This window comes from Exophiala viscosa (genome assembly GCF_022695815.1).
Source record: "Exophiala viscosa unplaced genomic scaffold EDD37scaffold_15, whole genome shotgun sequence".
NCBI lineage: Eukaryota > Fungi > Ascomycota > Eurotiomycetes > Chaetothyriales > Herpotrichiellaceae > Exophiala > Exophiala viscosa.
In genome coordinates, this window is record NW_026944367.1 from 222,598 (window position 1) to 236,506 (window position 13,909).

The 13,909-nt window shown below is 51.9% G+C and overlaps 6 protein-coding genes across 6 annotated transcripts; 2 read left to right on the forward strand and 4 right to left on the reverse strand.

The window, feature by feature from the left end:
- Window positions 1-207: 207 nt before the first annotated feature.
- EDD37DRAFT_642336 (N-acetylglucosaminyl transferase component-domain-containing protein) lies at window positions 208-3,058 on the reverse strand. The gene is made up of 4 exons (XM_062817360.1): window positions 2,876-3,058; window positions 2,735-2,827; window positions 2,463-2,685; window positions 208-2,415 (listed from the first exon to the last, which is right to left on the reverse strand). Exons 3-4 carry the CDS (start codon window positions 2,598-2,600, stop codon window positions 325-327), a joined length of 2,229 nt encoding a protein of 742 aa, XP_062665709.1. The 5' UTR covers window positions 2,601-2,685; window positions 2,735-2,827; window positions 2,876-3,058; the 3' UTR covers window positions 208-324.
- Window positions 2,693-2,995, reverse strand: EDD37DRAFT_654385 (uncharacterized protein; the record flags this gene model as incomplete). The annotated part of the gene is made up of 2 exons (XM_062818678.1): window positions 2,693-2,827; window positions 2,876-2,995. The coding sequence occupies 2 exons, from the start codon at window positions 2,993-2,995 to the stop codon at window positions 2,693-2,695; spliced, it is 255 nt and encodes an 84-aa protein (XP_062665710.1).
- Window positions 3,059-4,031: 973 nt separating the features above from the next.
- EDD37DRAFT_654386 (uncharacterized protein) lies at window positions 4,032-4,894 on the forward strand (the record flags this gene model as incomplete). The annotated part of the gene is made up of 4 exons (XM_062818679.1): window positions 4,032-4,089; window positions 4,142-4,192; window positions 4,249-4,302; window positions 4,359-4,894. The coding sequence occupies 4 exons, from the start codon at window positions 4,032-4,034 to the stop codon at window positions 4,892-4,894; spliced, it is 699 nt and encodes a 232-aa protein (XP_062665711.1).
- Window positions 4,895-5,711: 817 nt separating this feature from the next.
- Window positions 5,712-7,259, reverse strand: EDD37DRAFT_194330 (uncharacterized protein). Its single transcript, XM_062810121.1, has one exon. The coding sequence runs from the start codon at window positions 7,150-7,152 to the stop codon at window positions 5,743-5,745; it is 1,410 nt and encodes a 469-aa protein (XP_062665712.1). The 5' UTR covers window positions 7,153-7,259; the 3' UTR covers window positions 5,712-5,742.
- A 1-nt stretch (window position 7,260) lies between these two features.
- EDD37DRAFT_194337 (uncharacterized protein) lies at window positions 7,261-11,720 on the forward strand. The gene is made up of 4 exons (XM_062810122.1): window positions 7,261-7,672; window positions 7,723-7,749; window positions 7,794-8,761; window positions 8,808-11,720. The coding sequence occupies exons 1-4, from the start codon at window positions 7,421-7,423 to the stop codon at window positions 11,503-11,505; spliced, it is 3,945 nt and encodes a 1,314-aa protein (XP_062665713.1). The 5' UTR covers window positions 7,261-7,420; the 3' UTR covers window positions 11,506-11,720.
- A 295-nt stretch (window positions 11,721-12,015) lies between these two features.
- Window positions 12,016-13,817, reverse strand: EDD37DRAFT_194347 (transcription initiation factor TFIIH subunit H4). The gene has a single exon (XM_062810123.1). The coding sequence runs from the start codon at window positions 13,661-13,663 to the stop codon at window positions 12,164-12,166; it is 1,500 nt and encodes a 499-aa protein (XP_062665714.1). The 5' UTR covers window positions 13,664-13,817; the 3' UTR covers window positions 12,016-12,163.
- Between the last annotated feature and the right edge of the window lie 92 nt (window positions 13,818-13,909).

Here is a 13,909-nt window from a genome sequence, read left to right on the forward strand (position 1 = left end):
AGTCTCCGTCCTTTGTCAGGTCAACCCTTCCACCACAGTTCGGGCATTTGGCCATCTTTCAGGGACCGAGTGAGGTTGGATAACGTGGATAGGGGACGCTCCAAACGCATTCAGGGAGTGACTGAAGTGAGGATTGAATATATCAAGAGCTTACTGTACTGCGAAGAAGTCAGTGGGAACAACAGCTAGATATCAACATGTGTAGCGACGAAAGTCGATATGCACACCGGTCTGTGCCGGTGATGATGTAATCATTGCTCGGGTTGGGCAGGTTTGTACTCCCAAATGCAGAAGCGCGAGATAATCCTATACAGTCGACTACAATCACTTCCACTGTTTGCCAAATGCTCGTCCAAGCGATTCCGATGACGCCTGTCGACTCTGCAAACCCCCTACAGGAGTGCCCGCCTGAGCTGTTTGCATCTCACCCAGGCTGTTCCATACCTCCGATATTGTAGCACGCTCTCGAGGCAGCACAGAATATTGCAAGCCGTACATCTCACTCCTTCCCAATGGTGGCACAAATCGGCCGGTCAAAAGTCTGAAGATCACCTTCGGGGACAGATAATGTCGACGAATGCGTGCCCCAAGCTGGAAATACTGCTCAAAAATCTGCCGCAATGACAGTGGGGTCGACGAGAGACTGATGTACGCCACACTGGTGGTGAAAGCCTCTGGTTCTTCTTCACTCTCCCCACTCCCTTCACCTTTGTCCTCGCTGCGAGGCGCTTCGTCCTGGCCAGGGAGATGAAATTGCTCAGTATCCAGCAGCTGAAAATGCACACCACCCGGCAGTCTTCCGCTATCCTTGATTCTAAGCATCAGGGCGAAGAGCGGAAAGTGGTTTAGACATGCCAGGCAGGTATCCAGCGTCGCCTTGAACGAGATGATTGTCATCCGGGCCAACGCAAATGTCAAGTAGAAGACCACAACAGTTGGCAAAAGAAAGAACAGCAGCGTGAATAAGATTGTGCCAAGCAGAAGCTGATCCAGGTCGTAATCGCAGTTATCGATCCGATTGCGAAGAACGTTCCGCTTCTTACCGCGGAACAGGTGGAAAAGGCTGGTGATGATGGTGAGCTGCCAATTGAAGATGCGCGCACTGGCAACGTAGAAGGAATAAATGTGCAACGTCGTCAAGCTGAGCAGATCTGAGCAGATGGCAATAGGCATGCTGGCTCCTGCAAATGAGGAAACCCCAATGATGTACACGATCGTCGGCAGTCGGGACAGAATAAGTATGACTGTCGTTGAAGACCAATACTCGATAACCCACAGAAACAGATCACCGAGAAATGCCGCAAGCTCAGTGTTCAGCTTCAACCCACCAGGATACGACATGAGCCATCTGATCATTCGCCTGAGTCCTTCAATGGTATAATCGTTCAATACACTCTCGAGGAATTGCGCAGTGGCTGTAGCGTTGTCGCCCAAGAAGCTGGCTAATGCTATGCCGATAATAACGTCATTCGCAACAAGCCAAAGAGAGTTGTAGAAGCGGATGTAGTCGCTGTTCGTGGTTGGGAAAGACGACCACGTCGCATGACGCTGCCGCAGAAGGGAGTATTGCGTTGGAAAATAGGAAAATTGCTGCAGTCTGAGGTGAACTTGTTGGCAGCAAGCTAGAATGTCCTTGAGCGCAAGCGTCCCATCAAGTCGTCGGCGACCCTCCGGTAGCTGGAATCTTTCCAGTGGTAATGGCCATTCCAAAATCTGCAGAATGCCTTCTGCGAGAAAGCGGTGTCCGATGATACCAACCTTGAACATGTACAATGACATGGGGAAGACGTAGGTCATGAACAAGGTCCACACAGACCAGGCCGCAAACGCATATAGAGATTGGGCAGATTCAACCACTCTTTCGCTCACTGAAAAGCTGCGCTTCCTCCGAGGTCCAACTAGTGGCGTGTTCTTTTGTAGAAGTTCCGCCACTTCTTGTGCACAATTGATCTGACGAAGAATCGGCATCAGGGCCATCTCCTTTCTAGTTGGCACCTGTCTGACCACGGTATGGAATCGTAACTTTGCGACCAGCTGACCAACTCTTTCCCGCTCCTTTTCCTCTTGAAGCGCTACATCGTCGACTGCATAGACAGGCGCCTGTGCCACGCGACCGAGTGCGAGGGAGATGGGCTCAAGGGAAAAGTATTGCATCTGAGTAGGATTCGGCGGCTCGAAAAGGACGATTTGCACGGACAGGTTGGCGTCCGGTGGGCAGTAAATGTATGGCCTCTTTGCACCAACAATGCTGAACATGTAGATCCTGGTAGGTTCATACTTGTCCGGCAAGGGATGATTTAGTGTACCCAGAACGTGCATCTGTGAGCGTTCACAGAGCTGAAATATTCGCGCAAGTGGGTAGGGACTGTTTCTGAAGAGCGTGCCCATCCGCAGAGCGGTTTCGACATTGTGAATCTGCGATGGTCAGATACACCCCTATGCACCGTCCTGCGTCAGCATACCTCAACATCTTCCAGGACTGTTATCACAAAAAAGTCCAACTCTGAGTTCCTCCATCCCACTATTATACCGGGTGTGGTTGTCCGAGTGAGATAATTCGGCCAGAATACCCGTAGCATGCCATCGCTATTCTCGACCATGATAGCATGATGTCAAGACTCAAAAGGAACCTCGTCGACGTAGTTGTTCTCGAGCCGAGATCCCATGAGCCGGCAGCCGGGGGTGCTATAGTTTACTCAGCTTTCGTTGTATCTCCACGTGCAGCCTTACTCACAACCGTCTCTTCGTGCGCAGCAAGCCTATCCAGAGGAATGGCGATAAGGAAATAGGTGAAAGTGATGATACCGAAGCCTTTCGCTGCCCGCGCCTACAGTTGGGTCAGTCAGCACTCTATCCGCATGCGCTCTCGACGTACAAATACACCGTGATCCCAAGCAAAGAGGGATAATTCGTAGAGCCTGGTTACCAGATCCCAACGCGCAGTGATATATCCGGCAACGAAGATGCCAATAGTCAGGGACGAGAAAGGGTGCATCCACGCGAATATTACTATCAGCTCCTAGGAGAGGAGATCCTTGCCGCAGAGACTGCCCTTGTGGCACCTTTAAGAGATCAAGGAACAGCAGCTTTGTACAACGACAGCGACAGGCGCGTTATCGGCCGAGGTTTAGCCAGAGTAATGTGTCTACAAGCAGTCTAGCGTCTTCGGCTATACCTCGGCCTTTGACTGAACTCATTTCCCTCACCAACGTTGCTGTAGACTTGCCCTTCTTCTGTACCACAGAGTCGTGTATGAAATGACAAAGACAACCTGAACTTGTGTAAGTCTGAGGGTGAATGGGTCCAGGGGCTTGCCGAATAGTGTGACAGATCTGTGCAAAAGTGTTGGAGATTGCGAGATGAGCTATTGCAGGTAGCCGACACTGGTTGTCCAGCCTCCTGACTTCGGACTTTGGCCAGGGAACTGCGAGAAGGTTGACCTTTGCCGCAAGATCCTTTCACCCAGAGCCAGACCCTACAGAGGTAGGCTGCACCTTCCACCCTCCACCAGCAGCAAGGTGGTCGACAGCGACCTAAAATACCCTGGTTGTGTGTGAATGCCCCTGCTTGCAGCCGTCTGTGGCGGGCCCTCAGGCGGGTGACTGCATTTGTTGAAACTTCACAGTATCCAAGGCATTTTGCGCTGAGAATTACCCAGCGCTCAGAACTACACAGCGCGATCTAGCACTGCGCAAACGGCAATCGCCCAATCAGGCGCTGCGAGTTCCTGGATCGATCCTGCCGTCGTTGCCTGGCTTGATCTGGCTTGATCGACTAATCAGACGCTGTCGCCAGATCGTGACGCCCAAGTCGGTTTAGTGCGCACAGGTCGATCTGAAGCACTCTTTCCTGGGTATAAAACCCTCAATTTGTTCATTTCACCAACTCAACCCTGAACTCTTACCTTGCCCCGATCATCCATCCAGTTACTCAAGCTTCTCTGTGTCTCTCTTTCTTGGACCAGGCCTCAATCAAACTTGGATACTCATAACTCTTACTCAATACATTCAATTCAACCCACATCTATCACCATGAAGTTCTCCAGCATCTTCGGTGTTGCCATCATGGCTGCCAGCGTTGTTGGTTCCAGTAAGTCTGCCACAAAATCATCTCACACCCACTCTTACTAACTGATCAATAGCCACCGCTGCTGTCGAAGGCGCAAAGGAGATGGTCATCGCTGCTTTGCAGGGTGAGATTTCCGTTGCGCACCATTTTGGCAACTCAATCAACTGACTTTTTTGGCAGCTCGTGAGGTCCCGGCTAATGAGATCAAGGCATTTCTTGACCTTGTTCCTCGTGGTATGTTTGAAATCAGTATCTCACTTCCAGCACATTGCTAATTTTCACTTTGGTAGATACCGTCACCGTCACCACCTCTGCCTGCGGTCCTTACGGATACACTCCCGGTTCCTACGGTCCACCAGCCTCTGCCTCTGTCCCTGCGACTACCGGTACCACAACCCCACCAATTGCGACCACTGGCACTGCGACTCCCACTCCACTGACTACGACTTCCATTACCTCCACTACCCGGGTGACCACCACTACAACTCTCACTCCAGAGACTGCGACCACTGAGACCCCAGATACTCCTCCAGTTGTTCCGGGTACCACTCCTGTTGAGAGCACCACTCCGGTCACCACCACCTCAGGGGTTGGAAGCACTGGCACTACTCCAGAGATCAGCACTGGTGTCAATACTCCGGCTAGTAGCAGTGTCGAACATACCACGTCCTCCACTACTACCGAAACCACCGAGTTGACCCCCAGTACTTCGACTGCTAGATTCACTCCAAGTACCTCCACACCACCTGCTCCCGTCAATGCGGGTGCCACTTCCGGCATTCATGTCGGTTTGATCGGTCTTGTGGCTGTGTTGGCACTTGCTTGAGTACACACCTCAACCACATACCCCCGACGCTCTTTGCAGCTATGTCTGTTATGTACTCAGCATGCACACATACGCATCTGCAACTGACATCACACACTCACATCTCAATGATTGAGATCACCAGGTGACATGGAATAATAAGACTTGTTATCACTGGAACACATCAAAATTCGACCACCGGCAACAAAGATGTCAACTTGCTTGGGAGTGGTATCGAAAGTAATGGGCTATTGCACGATAATACGGTTCTTGTCACAATAGATGACTACTCGATCATAGGATCATTGGACCATAGCTGGAAAGAAACTAATTGCTTTACAAAATAACCTTCCTCTCTTGTTCCTTTTGTAGTAGCTGTCCATGTCCCCGTGTGGTCGTCCCCTTATGAAGTGCCCATCGGTAGATTACTCTCGTGTTCCATTGTCTCCTTGTTCATCGTTCCCCATACAGCATCATACTGAAGTCTTCATCTACGAATCATGCGGCCGCAGCGCGTTAAACTCGTGTGAAACAAAGATGAGCTACTTTCTGTCTCTCAATGGAGCCTGGCTCACCTGCACTGAAGACCTTGAGCTCCTCCACAAGCCGTGCCCCTGAATGAGAAGGACAAGGCTGAGATTATCGGTTGATCTTCGGCTTATCTTTCTTTGTGAAGGACGTTTGGTGTCACTGGCTGTGCAGATGTCATTTGGTGCTCATTTTGCACGCACCAGGCAGAGCTCATGTGCTTTTGTCTATTGGACTGCAGTAACTCATTGTCTCATCCTTTCAGAAGGTACAGGTTGAAAAGAATGGAGAATTGAGTTACGGACATGCTCGATGTCGAGCACGTATTAACCGTCTCTCGTCTATGTAGTGGTATCTTCAAGAATTCTTTCCCCATTACGCCTTTTATGTCTTTTCCCATCTTTGCCGACATCCTCGAAGAAACCCTCTTGACGTAATCTCAGGATCTCGAAGCCCACTTCCACAGCGATGAGGATAATGATCATCCATTCGAGAAACAAGCCGTGCTTCTCACTGAGTCTCTCCCTCAGGACAGTCGCAATCTCCGCCGCATAATCCATCTTCTCGTTCAGCACTTTGATTCGAATACCGACGTCCAGTGCCCTTCCTACCTGGTCGTAGTAGTTTTCCAGATTGAGCTCGTGGCGCGAATCCCAGAAAATATCGGGAAGGGAATCTGTCAACTCCGAATACAAATTCAATTGCGCACGGAGAAGAAGGAGTTGGCCTGTCTTGCGGAGAATGAAGCCTCGAGAAAGTCTGAAGGGCAGGCGTGAGCCTTTGGATAGCAAGGCGGGTATGTCAGCTGTGGAGGCAAGATAGGCGGACAGATTGGTCTCGAGAACAGCAAGTTTGGTGCTGCGCGCAAAGCCGGAAGAGAAGGCGATCTTAGTCAGAACCGTATCGACCGTTTGATATTGTGATTCGGTTTCATCGTCACTCGTGTCCTGTGAGGCTTGCTCGTTCCTCTTTGTGCCAAGGATAATTGTGTCTCCACGAATGACGCTGTGTTCACGATTGGGATCTTCTATGTAATCCAAGTCCTCGGTCTCGATGGGTTCTTTGTGAGGGTTCTCGGCGGCGGGAAGCAGAGTGCGAGTCGCAAAATACGAGGTGAACCCTTCGGGAAGAGCCCATGTCACCACTGTACCTGAGGGGAAGATGAAAACATCGCCTACCTCTCTGGACGACAAATCGACGGCGCCCGGGTTGGTCGAGCGGTAGATGGATGATATAGGGACTTGAACGTGGATCACCTGCGGAAATAGACCTGTGCCCAGCGGATCGGGTTCATAGCCCTTCCCACGAAGGATCTCAACGACTTTGCTTAGGTCGAATTGCTCTGCCACGGCGTATGCCGTTACCATTTTTGGTGTCCCTACATCTTCTTGTGTCTTGGTGCTCGATTGTATCAAATTTCCGGCTTTTGATCTCTGTGCTTCCAATCCAACTCTTCGGAGGGACGTCTTGGTGCCGGTAGGACGAGCTGTCTTCCTCTTCTGTGCTTGGATAGACGCCGAGTCGGCTGCTACGCTCTCCTGCTGCACATCTTGTCTCTGGGCTGTCTGACTTTGCAACGAAGTATTGGTAGAGAAGAAAGCTCGCCGCCGCGGACGACGCTGAAAGATTGGGGATGCATGGAGCGGTCGCAAACTGGGGTACCGAAGAACGTCTTGCCCAGCACGATGGCAATTCGCACATATGTATTGGCCTCCCAGGCTCAGTGCTGGCCGCATCGTCGCTGGTCGCATAGCTTGTCATGCGCAAGCAAATGTCGAAGTTTCGCTGATGGAAATTCCGCACGCATTTCGATACGTCTGGACAAATTTGCGTAGTGCTCCGCAGTAGAAGATTTCTGCTGCAGATTTTAGGCGCTGACAACGAAAGGAGCACTTCCTCGGCGCTCGTCATTAAAATTGTTGGAGTCTCCAATGCTCAACCCCCATACAAAAGCGCCGCGCCAACGTGTGCACACCACACATGTACAGATGACGCGGCTATAACGGAGCTACCTCCTGGATGGCTGCTGGAGATGGCTCACCTGAGCCAGACGACGACGAAAAGCTGGAAACCCAGCCCAGCAATGCCCCCGAGCCTCCAGATCCGACGCGCGAGACGGACGAGTCCGATGATCATGAGGACGATGAGGAAGAAGAGGAGGAGGAGGAGGAGGAGCCACGACTGAAATATGCTACCTTGACCAAGAATGTCAGCCCAATATACCGCAACGGAGACGCTACAAGCACCTTCCTCGTGGCAGGGGACAAAATGGCAAGTAGAGCATAAAACTCCGTGTACATCGGCTGATATGAATGCTCTAGATTGTTGGGACGCACAATGGCAACATCGTATGTTGTCCTCATCCTTGCTCGGTACTAGCTTACATTTACAGCACGTCTTTTCATTACCGTCCTTCAGTCCGCTTCGGGTGTATCATGCACATACGGCAAGCGTGTCTGCGATCTCCATCTCGCCATTCATTCCACCGATCTCAATCTTACGCCCCGATATACCCCAGAAGTCTACGGCAGAGTCTGCGCCTATCAATGACAGGACGCCTGCAAGCTCCCCTGCGCCGAGAGGCAAGCAGCAACAGCAGCTGCCCCCTATACCAAACATACCCTCAAACCAGATCTACATAGCTACTTCCTCTATCGACGGAAATGTCTGCGTCAGTTCATTGCTTGACCCACGAGATGTCCAGCTGCGCAACTTTGGACGACCTGTGCAGAGTGTTGCCCTCTCGCCAGATTACAAGTCAGACAGGAATTACTTGTCAGGAGGTCAAGCTGGAACGCTGGTCTTGACCACTGGTGGACAAGCGGGCAAGAGCGCGAATGCAACCACTACAGGCGCTGCAGCTGCCGCCTCTGGATGGTTCGGTTCGATTGGTCTTGGTGCCAACACAGGATCAGATAAAGTGTTGCACAGTGGTGAGGGCATCATCAGCACTATAAAATGGTCATTATCCGGAAGATATGTCCTGTGGGTCAACGAGCAAGGCATTAAGATAATGAGGTCAAACATAAAGCTTGAAAGCCATGAATCAGGGTTGGAGTGGAAGCGTATCAGCCATGTTGACAGACCTACTCGGCCGGGCTGGGAAGACATGGCAGGAGTCTGGAAAGCACGTGCCGAATGGATAGATTGGGACAGTCTAGACGTTGACGACGATTCGCCTCAAAGCGGCGCACTCTCCCTGTCAACTAATGGGACAGCTTCGAAGCCAGGTCTCGAGAGGGCCAGACTGGAGGAAGTACTGGTTGGCTGGGGAGATTCAGCATGGATCATTAAAGTCTACCCTGGATCTGCAGAGGCTGGGAGCGAAAACAAGACTGGACGCGCAGAGGTCGCTACGATGTGAGTGTCAGCGGTCAGATCGCGACAACTAGCTAACCCCTCACAGTATACGATTTGATGACTGTACAATATCTGGAATTTCGCTATATACCCCCAGCCTGCTTTTAGTCCTTGCGCACATGGAGAAAAGAGGGTCTCAGTCCACTTCACAGAGTAATGAAGGTACTAGGAAGGGCCGCCGCACAAGGCACAATGCATTGGAGCCGGAGTTGCGATTGATTGACGTCAACACTAAGGAAGAAGTCGACACAGATACTCTCAGTGTGAGTAGGTTCGAAAGTCTATCAGCTTCAGACTATCATCTGGGTGTGCTTCCACCCATCCGAATACCGGCCGCTCTCGCCCAGAAAGGATATCTTGGAGCACTTGGCTCCGGAATGAACACAGTTGGTACCAGCCTCTACACGGGAGTTGAGACGGTTGGTCAAGGCGTTTGGGATGCGACGATGTACGGACCACGGATCTTAGGTGCTGGACGGATGTTTAGTGGTGCCGACAGTATTAGGAGTGGCAGTGGCACGAGTGGTCCCGACAGAGCTGCGAATGCAAGAGAACGAAATTATCTGACGGGCTGGCTCCCTGGGCTCAGCAGCAGCGACACGACTGCTCGTGAAGATGACACTCACTTGGCAACTGCACAAGGCATGAAGATATTTATCTACAGCCCCTACGACTGTATCGTTGCAGTCAGACGCAATCTCAATGATCGAATGCATTGGCTGATCGGCGTGAAGCGGTACCAGCAAGCTTGGGAACTGGTGGATCTGCACCCTGAGGCGGCAGGTCTCTCGAGTGAAGGTTCTGAAGCGTCCACACCGCCAACTCCATCGAAGGCAAGTTCTACCGCTAAGTCTGGTGGTGCTCTTGCAAATGCAGTCGATGCGCGCCAACAAGCCACGTTAGCAGAGTTTTTCGCCGACAGCACCTCCATCACCAGTTCGGCGCAAGGGAAGAAAAAGCATAAGTTCTCAGCAGCTGAGAAGGAGAAACGTCGGATTGGCGAGCTTTGGCTGAAACAGTTGGTCAATGCCCAGGACTGGTCTACAGCTGGAGAGGTGGCTGCAAAGGTGCTTAATACCACGTCTCGATGGGAGCACTGGATATGGCTCTTCGTCAAAAACCAAAGATTCGACGAGATATCGCCGCACGTTCCGACACTGGAACTTACGCCTCCATTGCCATCGTCGATTTTTGAGATAATCCTTGGACACTATGTGGAGGATGACAGAGGTCGGTTCAAAGAATTGATTGATCAGTGGCCTTCGGATCTCTTTGAGATTAGCAGCATCACTGCAGCCATCGAGGACCAACTCCGTTCGGGGACGGCATCTAAAGGCTCCGACGAATGGAGGTTGTTACAAGAATGTCTGGCGAAGTTGTTCCTTGCCGATGGACATTATGACGAGGCCTTGAAGTGCTATATCAGTCTCCAAGATGCGGATACGGCCATGTCGCTCATCAAAGATCATCACCTTGTTGACGCCATTGCCGATGATATACCAAGTTTCGTGCTGCTCAGGGTGTCGCAAAGCCAATTGAAGTCTGCGTCGGTTGACGAACTGGACGACTTGGCGTCTGACCCAATTCAACTGCTCGTCTCCGAGGCCACTGCCGGGGTGGTGGACCCTGAAGAAGTGCTCACACAGCTCGACAGCGCTCCGTTGAAGCCCTTCCAGTATCTTTATCTTCGGGGCTTGTGGCGAGGCGAAGGCACGGACGATAGCGCAACAGGTCCTCGTGTCGGCCATTCAGCAGCAGCAAACGCGCTAGCGGTTGATGCAGGCAAACAAATTGTTGAACAGTCCGCAGACACAGCAGTCGAACTATTCGCCGAATACAACCGTGCATTGCTGATTGAGTTCCTGCAAGCGTCGACAGCATACACGTTTGAAAAGGCCGTCAAAATATGTGAAAAGAAACACTACGTGGAAGAGCTGGTCTATTTATTGAGCAAGACGGGCCAAATGAAGAAAGCATTGTTTCTCATCATTGATGAGCTGAGAGACGCTTCTAAAGCCATCGCGTTCGCCAAGGAACAAGACGACAAAGGCCTTTGGGACGACTTGCTGGAATACAGCATGTCCCGGCCACGGTTCATCTCAGAGTTGCTTGCAGAAGTTGGCACAGCAATTGACCCAATCACCCTGGTCAAGAGGATACCGTCCGGTCTTGAAGTCGAAGGCTTGAAGGACGGCTTGAGGAAAATGCTGCGGGAGTACGACTTGCAGGACAGCATTAGCACTGGGGTGGCCAAAGTATTGAGTAGTGAAGTGGCCATTGCAATGGAGACTTTACGAAGGGGTAGGAGAAAAGGCATCAAGTTTGAGGTGGTTAGCACTACACACCATCGCAAGCAAGCTGCTGTCCAAGATGTGGAGCAGGTCCAGAACGGGGAGGAGGAAGAAAAGGCCGTGCCCGGAAGCCGTGTCGAACCAGGTCATTGCGCGTCATGTTACAGGGCGTTCAACCAGGATGAGAAGGAGACATTGGTTGGGTTCGCGTGCGGACATGTCTACCATGTATCACACCTTCTGCATGGACCTGATGCCGAAGGAGACGAAACGCTTCTGCCGGAAAGTGCTAAGGATCGGGACGGCGAAAATGTCGATGAAGTCAGATTTTCGAGATCAGTGGCGCCTAAGGTCACTAATGCACGATTGCTGAAGGACAAGATACAAGCTGTGGGCGGGTGTGCGATATGCAAGGAGTCGAGAGAGCGGGTTGAAGAGGTTGGTGGAGGATGATGAGATGGACGAGGAATGCTATCAGTGTATATCAACTCTTTACAGTTTTGTGCTCGTCACAACGCCGAAGAGTTATGCTTGAGCTTCTCAAGATATAAACCAGGTCGCTGGCCTTGTCGCACACAGTGCCACAAGCAAGGGCTTTGGGACACTAAACCACGCCTGTGTCAGATGAACCATCCATCATCGTCGCCACGGGAAAGAACACCGAGACCAATAGCCGGAGCAGGGCGCGGCTGCAACTGACGTCCTCGTTCTTTGCGCTTGAGGCGGGTTGACACCAACCATGTCTCCATGTCTGCGTCGAAGACGTAGTCTCGGAAGCTTCATGCGATGTAGATTCCTCCAGACAATCACCCGCATCTTGGCAAGGCACAAAAGTCTCACTATGAGTTGTGGATGTGATCTGAGTATGGTTGTGGGTCGACGATGATGGTGCAAGCTCTGATGTTTTGCGCGACCGTCTTGCGGGTCGCTGAGCCTTCCCTAGATAGCATAGTGTTGTACACACGCTGCATCCGATCTGCTTGTCTGGGTGTGTTCGAAAGTGGCCGAATTGGACGCAAGGTTGACCCGTGTAGCCATATCTGAACGTGCCTGATCCAGAGGGTGAAAGCTTGAAAGGGCTAGCCACTGCTTGCTAGTCTTCTCCAATATATCATCCTTGAGCACTGGTCCTCCTATCCGCCATGAACGACCGCACACCTTCAATGCGATTCACGAAGAACATCCGCTTCCTATCATTCTTCCAGACCAGGACGCCGGTCTCGTCTGCGTATCGACACGGTGCCTCGTAGTCGGCGTTGTTCGAGAAATCTTTCAGGAGGAAGCCGTGTGTCGTCGTCATGCGATCTCGTTCGAGTTGCCAAAGATGGATTTGGTCGAGGATGGTGGCGGGCAGAACGGGGACGACGCGGATTGGGTCGGTGCTTCGGGCCTGTAGTTGAGCCTGCTCGGCCTGTGCGTGCCGTCGCATCTGGGGATGCGCATGGGCTGTCAGGTACGAGATTATCTGCTCGGCCGTAATTCCTGCCTGCACGGCACGTTGGACCGAGGCTTTGCTCATTTTGCCGGCGACCAAATTGGGGTGGCGAGAGCGCAGGTTGACGAACAACGATAACAAGGCTATCTGAAGTTGTGATGAAGTGTAGGCGTAGACGCGGTAGTTCGTCTCGACGATGATGAATCCTTTTGCCGAGCCAGCGGCGGACGGGGACAGCGAGGAGCCGATGGTGGTGTTGGTTGCTGAAAGGGCACTGCTCGAGTCGGACGTCAGAGTCGTGGCTAGGCGAGTAGGGTAGAAGAAGTCGGAGGGCGTTCCGTCGCTTCGCATTGGTTGGTAGACGATGCCGAATGAGACGAGATCAGACAGACATCGTTGCTGGGTTTCGTCGAGGGTGGCGGTCGAGTATGCCAGACCAAGTTCGAGGGATGACACCAAGAATAGGAAGGATAGAACGTCAACTTTGTCCATTTCGAAGACTTCGGCGTTGTCGACGTACAGGAACAATAGCGCCCATATCTGCGTGTTGATGTCTTGAAGCACAAATGCAAAACCTTCTTTGGTGATCTTTGCGGTTTGCCCACGACTGTAAGTGCCAGAGAGTTCGATGAGATGGCCAGCCTTCAAGAGCTCGATGACTCCCGGCGAGGGCTCGATGGCCGCTTGTTCAGCATCTAATGGTGTAGATGATGACCCTACCATGTAACCCAGTATGCCCTCCCATCGCTGACGCGAGTATTCGTCCAGTTTTGGTATGGTGACCTTTAGGTTTGCCGGCACGTTTGCTACCTGACCGAACGATTTCCTATCGCCTGCCCCGGTCAGTGCTCCCCGAAGAGACTTGGCAAAGTCTGGAGTGAGGCTGTAAGCTTTGGTCGAGTTGAAAGTGACGTCTCTGAAGATGTGATAGCGATGGAGAAGATCGAGGGCGTGTTCACGTTCTCCTCTGCTGTTGTCGTTGACAAACAGCTCCAGTTGCTTGATTGGCATCGGCCGAGGCATGTAGAGCAGCATCATGACGAAGGACTTTGCCAGACTGGACAGCCGCTTCCTGAAGATGGCGAGGGCGGATGCTGGACTTCTGTACAGTCGGTAAAACTGGGTGCCTGGGAGCGTCTCCAGATACTCCCATGACTGCAGTGTGGTGTCGGTCATTTTGGTGGGCAGATGGAGACAAGCGCCGAGGAGCGTTACGAGATCAATGCATGTTTTCGAGTTGTCTTAGCCTCCGATGAGCCGTGACTCTTGCTGTAAGGATGTACTGTAGTGAAAGAGAGGAACTGAAGAGAGATGTAAGAGGTTGAGTTAGTAGGCGCTAGCATCGCCAAGGCATTGCCTAGTAGCCTAGTTTTAACCGTGCTTTAGTTCTGACCTTAGGGAGTTAACCATGCTTTAAGTTAG

Coding starts and splice junctions, on each gene's coding strand:
- EDD37DRAFT_194337 (XM_062810122.1), top strand. CDS start 7,421: ATGGCTGCTGGAGATGGCTCACCTGAGCCAGACGACGACGAAAAGCTG. Junction 7,750..7,793: donor GGACGCACAATGGCAACATC/GTATGTTGTCCT, acceptor TTACATTTACAG/CACGTCTTTTCATTACCGTC. Junction 8,762..8,807: donor CGCGCAGAGGTCGCTACGAT/GTGAGTGTCAGC, acceptor AACCCCTCACAG/TATACGATTTGATGACTGTA.
- EDD37DRAFT_194330 (XM_062810121.1), bottom strand. CDS start 7,152: ATGCGACCAGCGACGATGCGGCCAGCACTGAGCCTGGGAGGCCAATAC.
- EDD37DRAFT_642336 (XM_062817360.1), bottom strand. CDS start 2,600: ATGGTCGAGAATAGCGATGGCATGCTACGGGTATTCTGGCCGAATTAT. Junction 2,416..2,462: donor CAGTCCTGGAAGATGTTGAG/GTATGCTGACGC, acceptor TGACCATCGCAG/ATTCACAATGTCGAAACCGC.
- EDD37DRAFT_194347 (XM_062810123.1), bottom strand. CDS start 13,663: ATGACCGACACCACACTGCAGTCATGGGAGTATCTGGAGACGCTCCCA.